Source organism: Dermacentor variabilis, unplaced genomic scaffold, assembly GCF_050947875.1.
Source record: "Dermacentor variabilis isolate Ectoservices unplaced genomic scaffold, ASM5094787v1 scaffold_14, whole genome shotgun sequence".
Classification (NCBI taxonomy): domain Eukaryota; kingdom Metazoa; phylum Arthropoda; class Arachnida; order Ixodida; family Ixodidae; genus Dermacentor; species Dermacentor variabilis.
This window is the reverse complement of record NW_027460302.1, coordinates 22,828,352-22,843,528: the sequence shown is the minus strand read 5'-3', so window position 1 is coordinate 22,843,528 and position 15,177 is coordinate 22,828,352. Positions and strand designations below refer to the sequence as shown.

Below are 15,177 nucleotides of genomic sequence, written 5' to 3'. Positions count from 1 at the left end.
CTGACTTCCAACTGGGGTTTATTGCAAATAAGCATGAAATGCATATGACAATATAACACACCATTGTAGCAGCAGTTATTGCAGAAGTCAACTGCATAGGTAAACCTTCCATAGTGCTTACGGATAAATTGGGAGCCGCCTTAGGCCTTGGTGTGTTCTTGTTGATTTGTGGTGGGCTTGATTACTTGCACAGTTGTGTGGTTGTGATCACGTGCGCGAGGTTATACATTCATGCTTCTTTGCAATAAAGGGCAACTGGAACTCAGTACTTGACCTCGTCGCTTCTTCTTGTGTTCCGTGCCCACTTTCGCGCTGGTCATATCTAAACAGGTGGCCTAACAGCGACGTGTGCGTGATTGTTTCGTGAGGCTCGCTATCGTTTCGACAGAAGAATCGCGATGGGCTTGTCACCATGTGGTCGGTATGCAAATGAGCATGGAGTAATTTTTTATATCATAAAGCACGGTGTTTTACCTGATTGCACTTATATGGTTCTATATTAGTTATAGAATTATTGTGTATATATATATGCATAGGGAGAGAGAGTGTGTGAAGCTGCATGAATAAAAGCCTTAATCTGGTTATGTGGGTGAGAAACTGTGTGGTGTCGCTGCATAATGTCCCCTTATACTGTTCTTTTATTCACATGAAAGACGACTAAACAAATTTTGTTCATACAGTGTCCAAGAGGGATCTCATCTCCTCGATGACAAGAAAAAGGATGGCCGTGCCACACACGGAATTCGACTGCCCACCCAGCCTCCTGGTCAAGTCAGCTGTGGTAAGTCGATAATGACGCTTCTTGATGAGGTGCTATGGAATTATGAATTAGGGCCATTGTTGTCCTGCACACAGCATTTCATTATCCCTTACACACAGCATGTGTTGTATTACATGCTATGGTAATGTTTTAAAATAAGAAAAAGAAAATTATGTATATAGCACAGTTAAGCAAGAATGACCCGCTGTGGTAGCTTAGTGGCTTTAGCATTGTGCTGCTAAGCACGAGGTTGTGAGATGAAATCATGACATAGTGGCTGTATGTTGATGGAGGTGAAATGCAAAAACGCCTGTCTAACGTGCATCGGGCACACGTTACAGAACTTCAGGTGGTCAAAATCTGACTCCGTTAATCCACACTATTGCAGGTCTGATAATCAGGTCGTGGTTTAGCTGTGTAAGACTCCATAATCAGTTTCTTTAAAGGACGAATGGGCACGTGACTTCACAAGGGTCAAATGCGCCTCATCCTTTAATCCAGTTTCATAATGTGACGTCATTTGAAAATTCAGCAGATGTTGTAGTAGGGAGAGTCTGTCATGATTGCACTAATTGGTATTGACTGTGCTTTTTATATACAACAAGATCCCAAGCTTGCTCGGCAGGTGACTAAGGAGAAGCTTCAGCTCTCAAAAAGCACCAAACAAAGAGAAATCTTGCAGAAGAAAAGGAAGCGGGGCAGCAGCCATTTTTCGGAAAGTGACGACGGAGTTGTGGAAAAAAGTCTCCTGAAGAAGGAGCAATGGAAAAACAAACAGCTTGAGGAAAAAAACAGGGTGCTCTTTGAAAGACTTAAGAAAGAAAAAAAGAAGAATGAAGAATTGCAGGTGCTCCTGACTACAAAGTTTGGTGCGTTCCTGCTTTCTTTTTGATATGAGCTGTTAAAGGGGACCCTGAAACAGGATAAACACACTAATAACTAGGTGTAAATACTGTGAGCACCTGATTAAATATTAGTTGCATACATATGAAAGGGAGCCTGAAAACTTACACTACAAAGTGCTCTTGCTAAGTCAGTGCATTATTAAGCCCCTGACACCAAGGAAGCACACAGCCACGGATAAATTATTTGGATACCTTTAGTGTTAACGATCATGCACAGCCAGCACCAAAAAACAGAAGCCATAAGCAGTAAGTAAAGTGGCTGAAAGAGTAAACACTTAAGGAAAAAAGGCAAATGATGTGTCTTGACAGCTGCACTTCAACAGGAGTTGTGAATTTTAAGAACTGTTGCGTGTGCCGAGGTATGCGTGGCCGGCAGGAGGTCTCGACCCCACTTCACGCAGAGTCAGAGACGAGGAGAGCTTTCTCGGCGAAGAATTCTTTATACAGTATGTACAGATTGGCGTGGATATCAGGAGAGAGCAACAGAGCAGCTGCAAGCTGCTTAAATAACACTTCCCGTCCCCAGATTCCCCAGACAGTCCCTAAGGACGAACAGTTTCGAGAGAGAGAGGGTCCGGGCAGCCTCCGTGGTCCCAACGCCGCTTTCAGTGGCCGGCGCCTCCGGGCACCGCGCTGCGCCGTCAGGCCAATCTGGCGGTCGGTCGGTATGGTGCGCTGGGCAAGTTCAATGGCCCGGCATACGACAAAGGGACCACTCTGCAAGGCAAGGTGTTGAAACATAGTCCTTGGGTGGTCACTAAAAGGGTTGCCCCTGGGCGCCGCCGCACAAAGGAGGGAGGGGGTGCATTGCTGCCCGCACGAGGAGGGGCCGAATAGCAGTCGGTGAGCCGGCGGCCGCTTCCGTAGTTGACGCCGTGCAGCCGCGAGGACACCCAAGTCGTGCACTTATTCGTCGTTTGCCCGAAGCGGGCACCATGTGGGCATGAATGATGCCTCCACGGTCGACACACCACAGCACTGGCCTCCCGTCAGGCAAATCCCAAGGCACAAACATAACAGCTCCTCCGCCGACGGGGAAGATCTCGTACGGTGAGAAGTCTCAGCTGCTCGACGGAAGAGATCTGCTTCGCCTCCTATCTCTTGAGTTTCTCCTAAATCACGTAGAACGAAACCACTGGCTCGGCAGTGCAAGCCGTACTCCCCAAGCGACCAAGCTGGCATTGAAAGTGAAAACTCCTATACATGTACTTCGTTAACTTCTGGCAGTCACACAAGTGCTCTCGCTTCTTCACAAGGCAAATAAACTATACAGTTGCAGTCAAAAGAAATCTAGTACAAGCTGGCAAGATAAACTAAAAGGCGCGGCTTAAACCATCAGCATTGGCGTTGGCCGCTCCCTTTCGATAGCGCACGCTGAAATTCAGTTCCTGAAGGGCTAGACTCCACCTTAACAATCGGGGATTCTTGCCTGACATTTGAGCCAGCCACTTTAGCGGGCAATGATCAGTCACAAAGACAAATGTCGTTCCGTAAAGGTAGCAGGCTAGGTTTTGAGATTCCCAAACAAGGCATGCACCTTCTTTTTCCAATGAGCTATAGGCCTCCTCTCGTACCGTGAGCTTTCGGCTGGCGCATAACACTGGGTGCTCTTTACCATTGTCACCCTCCTGACACAACACAACCCCCAACCCACGATTGCCTGCATCGCACTGTACAATGGAGGGTCGATCGTAGTTCGGTGCACGCAGCACGGGAGAAGCCGAGAGAGCCGCTTTGAGCCCCTGAAACATGTGCTCCTTGGCGTCATCCCAAATTACTCTTTCGAGAGCCGATTTTCTTAGATAATCAGTCAGTGTAGCCGCTAGTTCTGAATATTGGTGAATGGGACAGATCTGATCTTTGGTTGTCGCATTCAGCTTCCGGTAATCAATGCAAGGGGTGGTGGGTCTTTACCCGGGACCTCTACAAGAATGAGCGGAGAAGCATAAGCGCTCTCGCAAGGCTCGATTATTTGAAGTTCTAGCATCCGCTCCTTAATGAGAACCTCTCTCGTCACTTTTGCTAGCATGCTATCTAGCGAGCTAGAGCACGGGAGGACAAATAACCTGTCGACACATTCGACGTCCTTCATCAATGCGCTCTCGAACTTGGTTTGTCTGGTTGTTCTGCCTGATTGCCCAAGAGCCTTCACCTCTGCATTTTCTGCAATCTCTCTCTCATGCTTAACTGTCTCTCCCTCACTATTCACAGATACTGAAGGGTTTTCTGGCTCAATTTCGCACTCATCGCCGAGTGGTTGGCTCACTTCCACGTCGGTATCCCGTTCTTGCATTTTCGGTTTAGGAGCCAAGGCACGCGCTTTAGATGTCGTTAGAGCCTGAACGCTACCCTCCACCCAATCTTTACCCTGGTCCCTCAGTAGGCGATCGGTGCGGTTAGAGAACAAGTAAGTGCACTGCGGCGGCAGCTTGTTAGAAACAGCCGCCTCAGTACACACTTCACCGAATGGCCCGCTGAGCACCACATCTGCGACCGGAAGGCAGACACTCGTGTCCTCTAACACAGGCTTTATCCAAGCGCATTTGCCATTGTACTGCTCCTGCTTCACATAATCTGGGTGCACCAAGTCAATGGTTGCTCCACTGTCCCGCAACACGTTACAGTTTTTCCCATTCACCTGCAGTTTAGACAGGTGCGGTTTGAGCAGCTCATCATTAATCTGCGTGTCAGAAACGTACGCGAACACAACTTTTGGTTTGCGGCAGCCGACAGCTATGTGACCGGTTTCGTTGCAATTAAAGCACGTCACCGACCTCCGTTCTTCGAACAAGCTCTTCTGTGAACGTTTCTCACGAATCTCTCTCTCTTGTTCCCCTACCGGCTGCTCGTGAACCTTCGGCTCCACTTCTTTCGCAGCATCTTTCCCATTACTGGGCCTAGCTGTACCCTCCCAGCCTCTCTTTTCCCCTGCACTGGCGATCGTAGCCTCCTCTTTAATTCCTCTGCGTGAGGCATACTGATCCGCCAGGTCAGCGGCTGACTGCACCGACTCGACACGATCTCTGTCTTGGATCCAAAGTTTCATTGCCTCCGGCAACTTTGAATAAAACTGCTCCAAGGCAAACACTTCTAACGCCTTTTCGAAGCTGCCAAAAGCTTTGGCGCCCTTTAACCACTCGGCCAAATTTACCTTTAACTCATAAGCAAACTCAGCAAAAGTGGCGCCCTGCCTTTTGTTCAGACTTCGAAATCTCTGCCTGAATGCCTCTGCTGACAAATGAAACCGCTTCAATAGGCTCTCTTTCACCTGATCATAGTCATCAGAATCATCCGCAGGCAACCTCGCAAGCACATCTGCTGCCTCGCAGGGCAACAAACTAAGCAAGCGCCGCGCCCAAGTGCTGCGAACAAATTTTGACTTTTCGCAAGTTCTCTCGAAATTTACTAGATACAGGCCTATGTCTTGTCCAACCTTGAAGGGCTGCATAAGTTTAGATAGATCATATAGGTCATGTCTACCTGCTCCCTCTGATTCCGGAACCACACCTGTCTTTCTCAACTCGACTTCAAGTCGAAGTTTCTCTATCTGAAGCTCTGTTAGCTTCTGCTCGTCCGCCTTGCGCCTTAGGATTTCGTTCCACATTTCTACGATTTCCTCTTTCGCAAGATCCGTGCTCTCAATCGCTTCAATGATACTTGCTTTCGTCATTTGAAGCTGAACTTCAACGCCTAGCTCCTCGCAAAGGGATATGAGCTGAGTTCTAAGCAACCGTTTGAGATCCATCACGGAACACTGGTGTGACAATGCCTCGACCTCTACCCAGAAGTACCAAAACACACGCTTCTGCGGCAGGTCCCTACCAGCGACTAGGATTACACCTCTATCCAGTCAGCCTGGTCACTCAAAAGAGCAAAGCCAACACTCACCAGCCCTAAGCTGTCCGTCCCCGTGATCTCGGTGTGCTGTCATCCGTCATACTTCAGGCTCGATCCCACCGCTCGCCATCCAGCTGTTGCGTGTGCCGAGGTATGCGTGGCCGGCAGGAGGTCTTGACCCCACTTCACGCAGAGTCAGAGACGAGGAGAGCTTTCTCGGCGAAGAATTCTTTATACAGTATGTACAGATTGGCGTGGATATCAGGAGAGAGCAACAGAGCAGCTGCAAGCTGCTTAAATAACACTTCCCGTCCCCAGATTCCCCAGACAGTCCCTAAGGACGAACAGTTTCGAGAGAGAGAGGGTCCGGGCAGCCTCCGTGGTCCCAACGCCGCTTTCAGTGGCCGGCGCCTCCGGGCACCGTGCTGCGCCGTCAGGCCAATCTGGCGGTCGGTCGGTATGGTGCGCTGGGCAAGTTCAATGGCCCGGCATACGACAAAGGGACCACTCTGCAAGGCAAGGTGTTGAAACATAGTCCTTGGGTGGTCACTAAAAGGGTTGCCCCTGGGCGCCGCCGCACAAAGGAGGGAGGGGGTGCATTGCTGCCCGCACGAGGAGGGGCCGAATAGCAGTCGGTGAGCCGGCGGCCGCTTCCGTAGTTGACGCCGTGCAGCCGCGAGGACACCCAAGTCGTGCACTTATTCGTCGTGTGCCCGAAGCGGGCACCATGTGGGCATGAATGATGCCTCCACGGTCGACACACCACAGCACTGGCCTCCCGTCAGGCAAATCCCAAGGCACAAACATAACAGAACCTTCACTGTTAAAGCCGAGAAGTGTGCTAAAGCAATCCAAAGCACTGCAGGAGTAATTGATGCACATGAACAGCAGTTGGAGGTACTTTGTACTACGAAGTTTAATCTTGTATTGCCGTAAGTGATCTTACAGTTGTGCAGTTTTTCGATAAAATATTTTTAAAAATGAGATGCTCTTTCAACCTGTGCCCCTGAGTTGAAATTTTGCTGATCACGTGGTGCTTGCTCGCTATGACATAAGTTATAAAACCTAGTGAACGAGTGTTCACTAGCTCTCGCATCTTGGGCAGCAGTGAGTGCTTCTTTAAACCAAGTTAATTTCTAGATATGTTCGCATTCTGTAAAATAACTACTTAATAGCAGGAGGCCTTTTAATTGATAGCAAAAGGATGCCGAATAGGCCGAGTTGGAATTTGATCATGATAGCAGTGCATGGCCAAATGAAGACTCGGCAAAGAAATTAAGAAAAAATTTTTTCCTTTGTCTTAGTTATGTCATGGAGGCACTTACAAAGTTCGTTGTTGATGAATTGGGTGTATTGGTCATATGCTTCATGTGGATTGCTTTGGTCATCTATTGATTGGGATAAGCACACTTGGTTTAACTTTGCTATATACTGGGAATAGTCACTGCAACGCATCTTGCTTGTGAAACAGTGTCTGAAGTTGTTTGCCCTATTCCAGCTGCTACATGTGATCAGTGTGATTGCTTATACCTTTTTAGATCTGCTGTTGACACACCTCAATGATGCCCGCCCCAAGTTGGCTTGTGTTGATAGTGGAATGGTAAGTAAAAATTTAAAGCACTGTTGTGGCTTAGTTTTTGTTTCTATTGTATTTCTATATATCCAGTTTCGTTTAACTGTTATATACATATCTGAGTTATATACAGTAAACAGCATGAATATTTATTTTATCATCTTTTTAGTGTGCTTATATGGGGGTTAATTTGTATAATTCCAAGCAGATTTCGAGGTTTGCTTATCTTTGTCCTAAACGATGCCTGTACATACACTACCTGCAGGCTTACGTTACAGGCTATTGTGCATTCAAGTTTGACCATGCCTTGTGCAAGGAAAAATTAACTAGAAAAAGTATAAGGAAGAAAGCATTTACACATTGGCAGTGCTTGTTACACTGAATAAAAATGTCATTGCTCTGTGAGCATGCAGCAAGCCTTCATGTTTAGTGTCCTGCTTTAACAGGGCATTGAAACACTTTCTTAACTTAATAAGAAAATGTTGCTGATCTGTAAATGAGGCTCCTGTGAACATGTGAGCCAAATATTACAGTGCATGCAGCAAGAAATTTACAATCTCATGTCAGGTTCATTTAGTAAAAAGATAACATTCCTTTTTGTCGTTAGGAGGGGGTTTAGTAGTACTTATTTGAATTATTGTCATACTAAGCTTGCATTATTGTGCAGTTCACATAGTACTATCATTGATTAAGCTGCACATTGTGACATGACGACTATGTAGTTTATCACCCTGTTTTCCAGGATTTTGATTATTCAAATAATGATTACATTTTTCTGGTAAGTTGGCAGTGTTTTCTTCATTCACCATTAATTGAGGTGCAATATGAGCTGTCATTGTTAAGCCGGCATCTGCTGCAGCTGATGCCATGATATTACTCTGTTTTCCAGCCTAAAAGTATATTAGACTCCGAGATGATGACTAGCGAGTGTTTTTAGGTGTGTAGCGCGGTTCTTTTGGGCTTTTAAAACCTTTCCTCTTATAGTCTACCTTACTTTACGGCATCTTTTGTCTGTGGCATAGTCATTCTGTTGCTAAATCGTTCTGCTGCTAACAGTCTTACATGCTATACATTGTGAGTCAGCAGAAAGCCGCAGAGGCATATCAGAGGCATATCTCCAGGCATATCAGCTTCTGCTGACCACAGCATGCCTGCTGCTCAAGCAGCTTTCCTTGCATCTCACACAGTCTTGTGCTTCAGGATGCAACATCTGCCATCAGGAGGGAAAACATTCCATATTTCACACAAAAGTTGACGTGTATTAGTAAACAGGGTATCTACCATGCACAATGTTCAAAAAGTTAAACCTATGTGGATCAAACCAACTATATGTTAGCAGCAACCTGAAAAATTGTTTGACACCTTATGTGTTCTTATGTTTACCTATTGGTTATTATTATTATTACTTTACATTACCTAACATTGTTAGAGCACCGCTATAAACACTGTTTATTTGCAGCACTCTCTCATGCATGGCTCTTTATATCATGTTTAAAAGAAAGCCAACAAGATATTTAAAAATGCTTCATATTCCCGTGTGCAATGACGATAGCACTCAAATAAGTTCACTGTGAAAATAATTGCCTTGCCTCTAGTGCACTATCCTGCACAGTGTGTCGCATGTGCACTGGTTCTGAAACGTTGATTGCATACCAGTGGCTCATGGTGGAAAAAATGAATGCATGACTGAAGGTGGCTATGGCAAGGCAGTAACATGCATAGAAGGATTGGATAGCTTTTTGGGCAGCTAAATTTTTTAGTAGCTTTCTGCATAGTCACATTGTGTTAGGGGAGAGGAATGGAACAATGCTGCCAAAGTTCTTCTGAACCATTGCAAACTCACATCTGCTGTGCAGGACGGTGTGGAAGACAATTGCCTTTCCCCTCTGCTGAGCTCGTTTGAGAGTGCTGTTGTTGCTGTACGTGAGTGTGTTGTTGCAGAGTGCAATTTTGGAATTCCCAAGCTTTCTTTTTAATGGGGAAATCAAAGCTATGCAATAGAGCATGCTGCAAACAATTTGATGTTTTCGTAGGTGCTGTAAACCTAGTATTGACATATCTGCTGTAAGTATAAGAAAATTGATAATCACGTCAAGGTAATTAGAAAGTACACTAGAAGTCTAGGATGCTTTTTAAGGTTGCTGCTAACAACATACAGCAAGTTTCAACAGCATTGAAAGCTCCCCTTTTTGAATCTCGCTGCAAACTGAGACACGTATGTTTCTTCTGCAGTAACTGTGTTTTAGAAGTGGTTATCGTTAATATGCCTTCTTGCAGTGGTGAACTGTAGATAATTTTTCTTTGCATTTTTAGTAGCTGCTACTCCCTAATGTAGCATACTGTAGGGCACTTGGGGCCAGATTCTGTATTGTGCCCAGCCACTTGGCTGTTAAAGTGTCAAGGGTTCCAGATTCTGTGTGAGTGCAGTAATGGGTTGTGAGTCTCAGTTGTGCCACACATTAATCTCGTGCTGTGGCTATTCTGCTGTCGTCTGTCCTTGCATGTTTCAGGATGTTGTGCCTGCAGCACCAGTTGTAGCCAGCAGAGTCTCAGCACATATAATTTGCATGTGGTCGTGCGGTAGAATGTTACGGTGCATGCACTGTGCACGTGTGCATTAACAGAAAATGTTTGAGTGGACTGTGGATGAATGCTGATGTGCCACTGTGACATGCTGTGGCTATCCTGATGACGTCTCTCCTTGCACATTCTAGGATGTGAGGCCTGCAGCGCCAGCTGCAGCCAGCAGGGACTCGACAGAGGTGATTTGCATGTTTTCGTGGAGTGAAATGTTATGGTGCACTGTGCACGTGTGCATTAATAGAAAATGTTTGAGTGGACTGTGGATGAATGCTGATGTGCCACTGCGACATGCTGTGGCTATCCTGATGACATCTCTCCTTGCACATTCTAGGATGTGAGGCCTGCAGCGCCAGCTGCAGCCAGCAGGGCCTCGGCAGAGGTGATTTGCATGTGTTCGTGGAGTGAAATGTTATGGTGCACTGTGCACGTGTGCATTAATAGAAAATGTTTGAGTGGACTGTGGATGAATGCTGATGTGCCACTGTGACATGCTGTGGCTATGCTGATGACGTCTCTCCTTGCACGTTCTAGGATGTGAGGCCTGCAGCGCCAGCTGCAGCCAGCAGGGACTCGGCAGAGGTGATTTGCATGTGTTCGTGGAGTGAAATGTTATGGTGCACTGTGCACGTGTGCATTAATAGAAAATGTTTGAGTGGACTGTGGATGAATGCTGATGTGCCACTGTGACATGCTGTGGCTATCCTGATGACGTCTCTCCTTGCACGTTCTAGGATGTGAGGCCTGCAGCGCCAGCTGCAGCCAGCAGGGCCTCGGCAGAGGTGATTTGCATGTGTTCGTGGAGTGAAATGTTATGGTGCACTGTGCACGTGTGCATTAATATAAAATGTTTGAGTGGACTGTGGATGAATGCTGATGTGCCACTGTGACATGCTGTGGCTATCCTGATGACGTCTCTCCTTGCACGTTCTAGGATGTGAGGCCTGCAGCGCCAGCTGCAGCCAGCAGGGACTTGGCAGAGGTGATTGGCACGTTTTCGTGGAGTTAAATGTTATGGTGCACTGTGCACGTGTGCATTAATAGAAAATGTTTGAGTGGACTGTGGATGAATGCTGATGTGCCACTGTGACATGCTGTGGCTATCCTGATGACGTCGCTCCTTGCACGTTCTAGGATGTGTGGCCTGCAGTGCCAGCTGCAGCCAGCAGACACTTGGCAGAGGTGATTGGCATGTTTTCGTGGAGTTAAATGTTATGGTGCACTGTGCACGTGTGCATTAATAGAAAATGTTTGAGTGGACTGGGGATGAATGCTGATGTGTCACTGTGACATGCTGTGGCTATCCTGATGACGTCGCTCCTTGCACGTTCTAGGATGTGTGGCCTGCAGTGCCAGCTGCAGCCAGCAGGGCCTCGGCAGAGGTGATTTGCATGTGTTCGTGGAGTGAAATGTTATGGTGCACTGTGCATGTGTGCATTAATAGAAACTTTCCTTGTCCCTTGTTTGAGTAAACAGTGAATTAATGCTGATATAGGCCACTCTGACATGCTGCTGATGTCCTTGCAGTTTCAGAATGTTGTGCCTGCAGCACCAGCTGCAATCAGCGCAGCTTTGCCACAGGTATTCTGCATTTCCCTAATTGTAGAGTCAAATGTTAAAGGAATGTTAAAAAACAGTTCGCAGGGCTAGAATACGTTTTCTAAACTATATGCATATCTTTGACGAAAAGATACTAAGTATTCTTTGAGAAAAATGACTATCTTTGATTTTTCCAATTGCATTGCTGGTTACATCTGTGTTTACAACATGATTTATGTGGAATGGAATGGAATTTCTGACAGGTGGGAGTTGTGAGATGAAACTACTGATAATGTTGTACACTACCTTATGTGCCCCAAGATAATGCCTGTTGGCACTGTGGGATTGATTCACATAAACAAAACAAAATTGTTAGGAACATTCAATATTCAGCATGACTCACTTCTGGTACTATTCAATTTGTATTAGATACAGGAAAAGGTACTACTCGCACATCCCTATCACGAACAGCTGCTGGCACACCTCTAGATTCCAATCTATTAAACATTTTTTGGGGGGCCCTAGATAGGATGCCAAAAATGTTTAATAAACCTCCCCAAAATGCCCAAGAAGGAAGTTCTATTATTTTATACTTTTTGCTTATTGCTGAATTTTGCACCTGTGTCTTAATTTTACTGGTTGTCTTTTGTGTTGTGTTGCTTGCTTCTGCCTTAGATATATGATTATAGGAAAGTATTTGGACACCACACTTTCATTTGTCTTGAATGTGCAGCAACAAGTGGGGGATGTCCCGCGGCACCTGCCACCTTTCTTTGAGGATGACAATGGCCAGGTAATTCAGAGACACTACTGTTTTAGTTCTTTTGCAATCTTATGCCCTTGGTATTTAGTTTTTTCTCAATGTTAATTATTGCACAGGTCCACATTGGACACGGCATTGTCATACCGTCGGACAAGTGGGCAGCACTGATGTGTGTGCCGCGGGACTCCCTCTTTTGCAAAGAGGGAGCCCGCTGCTTGTGGACAGCGGCCGAATTGAAAGAACGCAGTGTCAAGGGCCAAATATGCCGAAGGTTCGCGAACAACCCTGACACCACTGCCAAAAAGCCAATGACGCCAAAAAAACTGCTGGCCTTAAACAGTAAGTGCCGCTTGCAAGTTGTTCTTACATACGGTACTATAGTATCAGTGCTGACACTCACACCGAATATGTTTTCTTTCCTCTAACAGACGCATTTTCCCACTTCGTGGATCGGCATCCCGAAAACAAGGACCCGGGTGAAAGAAAAAAAAAACTTAATTACTTCATTGGAGAAATGCTCCAAGACATGAGAAAAAAATAGGTAATTTATTCACTTATGAGACGATTGCTCAGTTCAGAGAGGGAAGAAGAATATGCAAACTATTATAAGGTGTAGAGGCAGTAAAGTGGCTTAGTTGGTATGTATTCGTTGTGGCTAAACAGTGTAAGGAAATGCAGCACCGTGTCTTGTCCGTTTTCTCGGTATGTGTTTACTTTCATTGTTTAGCCAATAAGAATAAGGCCATAAAGAAAATTCACATGGTCTCTTATGTTATCCCTAAGACTTAAAGGCAAAGACCCAAGTGCTGATGCATTAACGATGGAGACATGATGTACACATCCCCCTTAATTTGCTTGGTCATCCCTCTTGGTTGTCCTCCTCTTAATTTACTTGCTCATTCCCCTTAATTTGCTTAGTCATCCCTGTTAATTCCAACAAGGTCGATGGTTTGACTCCCACCCGAGCACTTCCTTTCGGACACAAAAGATTTACTTAAATGAAATAACTTGCATGACCTTTATAGTGACCAAAGGAAGTGCTCACAATTCATGTGACAAACTTGTGTTTACAAATACATGTTGGCATGCATTATTTATATCGCGTAATAAGTAATCGCAGACAAGTGCTGGGCAATTGCTTGCATATATTGTTTTCTGGCTTTCTCTAAAAGGAAAAAAACAAACAAATAGGGCACATGGGCATGCTCTGCATATCTGTTATGCCTCTCCTTACAAACACTTGTTGACGTATTGTATTTGCATGAATATAATGCAACCTTTACTTTTATTGCAATATTTCCACTTCTGAGCATGCCTTACATTTGGATCTCTGATACAGATATAAAGATTTCTTTTGTTGAACGTGACCTAGTGCAGTTGGCACTTATGCAGGTGTGTCATAGAAGCAGTGTTCGAAGTTGTGCGGCAGCTCACTGTGTAATCAACTTTGCCATGCTCTATTGTGTCATGGGCATCTCTGAAGACCTTGGTGGATTTCACGGAAGATGACCTGTTCTTGCTGACAGGGACAGGCATACAGCACTCATCCTTCCTTTCGGTTTTGAGACTGCAGTTGACAGTAACAATGAATGAAGCCCTGTGGGCATGCACTTTTGTGTGTCCTTTCCCATTTCTTTGTAGCATCGTTTTGCATTTTAATTGTAATATTTTTTCTATTTCCGAGACAAAGTACACCCTTGCCGTATGTTCGTGGTTTCATTATTTATGTGCAATTGTGGTGCATTTGCTTGCATTTTCAGCATTTCAGTGTTTACCGTAAACATGCCAGGCTTTAGTTATGGAAGCCTCTCAATGTCACAGCTGCCATTGCATTATTTTCGGGCAGTTAAATTGTTCTCTCTGTGACTTTATCAAAGGCACTCCCTTTGTATTTTTGGTGGCAAGCGCAGTTTTGCTTTCCGAAGTTTACAACTAGATTACTTAAAACATGGCACTGCTGCTACCATATTAACAGTAACTGAAGCCATCAGCCTCACAATAAGGTGGGAGATTACTTCTAAGCCAAGTAAATTGAGAATCACCTTACATTTGAATAAATATGGTGTCTGTTTCTGTAAAGTATGTTGAAAAAATACAGTTAGTATATTTGTGGCTTAATCTAAGACATCTTTTTTCAGAGGCAGGCTTGGCGAGGTGGCACTCCTGCCATGACCGATCCTTGCTCGAGCCAACTGCATGGGAGCTTTGACTGCTTGGACCCAGAGGAGGAACTCTGGACTGTCCGAAGACGCCGGCAGCAAGTATTGAATGGCCGCCTTCTAAGGAAGGGGGGACTGGGGGTTAGTCACCCGACCACCGCCACCCCTGGACCCAATCAGATATAATAAAGTTATATCTCTTTGGACACTTCTGAGCCTTTCACATGGATGCCACCACTGGCTAAAGCTATTCCTGTCCCAGGCATAAGCACAACTTGCTGTGTTGCATGGTTGATCTGGTGGAGCTCAATGGACACCGAGTGGCATCGTCCTTGTGTGTGTGTGTGTGTGTGTGTGTGTGTGTGAAAAAGCATATTGTGTGTGCCATGATAGCTTATGTGGTGGTGTGACTTCTCATGTGAACCTCAGTGTTGTGAGTGTTGGGTGCAGTAAAAGTGTGGGCACGGCGCTGAGGTATGTGAGTAGTCATCAAGGAGTGAAAAGTCTTGTGTGGAGTTGCGGGGGTGTTGTGTCACATGTGACAAGTGACACCTGGAGTAAAAGTCAATTCTAAGCCTCATCAATCAAAAGCTGTGTACGTGCCAATGGTTGCAACGCTGGGCATGGACGCACCACTACAAGCTAAAGCTCTTCCTGTCAACGGTGTGAGCACAAGCTGACACGGTTGGTCTGCCAGAGCTCGACACCCAATGATGCTGTCTTGACTTTGCAGTATACATGTGACGTGCGATGCCAGTCATGGACATACTGCTGTTAGACAAGGAAAACTACCAGCAGCCTCAACGATGCTCCCAACTGGTTCGTTAGAACTGCAACTACTGTTAGCTCTTCTAACGCGCCATTAGGCGTTGTTATAGCCCACGTTAATGGATTGAAACACCGCTTTTGAGACCTGCACTGCTCACAGACACACTGCCATTGGACATGGAGGAGAACTTATATTGTTTCCTAAGCAGTTCACTTTTTTCCCACAAGGCGGTGATTTTTAAACGCACTCTGAAGTTTTGCGAACATCAAAGCAGAAGGCAAAAATGGCCACC

General features: G+C 45.7%; 1 protein-coding gene across 1 annotated transcript; it reads left to right on the top strand.

Moving 5' to 3' along the window:
• The first annotated feature begins 1,388 nt into the window (after positions 1–1,388).
• On the top strand, positions 1,389–14,307 carry LOC142567660 (BEN domain-containing protein 5-like). The gene is made up of 9 exons (XM_075677839.1): positions 1,389–1,629; positions 7,041–7,102; positions 7,818–7,853; positions 10,590–10,637; positions 11,183–11,236; positions 11,928–11,987; positions 12,074–12,296; positions 12,386–12,498; positions 14,096–14,307. Exons 2-8 carry the CDS (start codon positions 7,100–7,102, stop codon positions 12,496–12,498), a joined length of 537 nt encoding a protein of 178 aa, XP_075533954.1. The 5' UTR covers positions 1,389–1,629; positions 7,041–7,099; the 3' UTR covers positions 14,096–14,307.
• The last annotated feature ends 870 nt before the right edge of the window (positions 14,308–15,177 follow it).

Excerpts from the sequence above, each read along its gene's own strand:
- LOC142567660 (XM_075677839.1), top strand. Across the intron at positions 10,638-11,182 it reads CCAGCAGGGACTTGGCAGAG|TTTCAGAATGTTGTGCCTGC; the intron begins GTGATTGGCACG and ends ATGTCCTTGCAG. Across the intron at positions 11,988-12,073 it reads TTGAGGATGACAATGGCCAG|GTCCACATTGGACACGGCAT; the intron begins GTAATTCAGAGA and ends ATTATTGCACAG.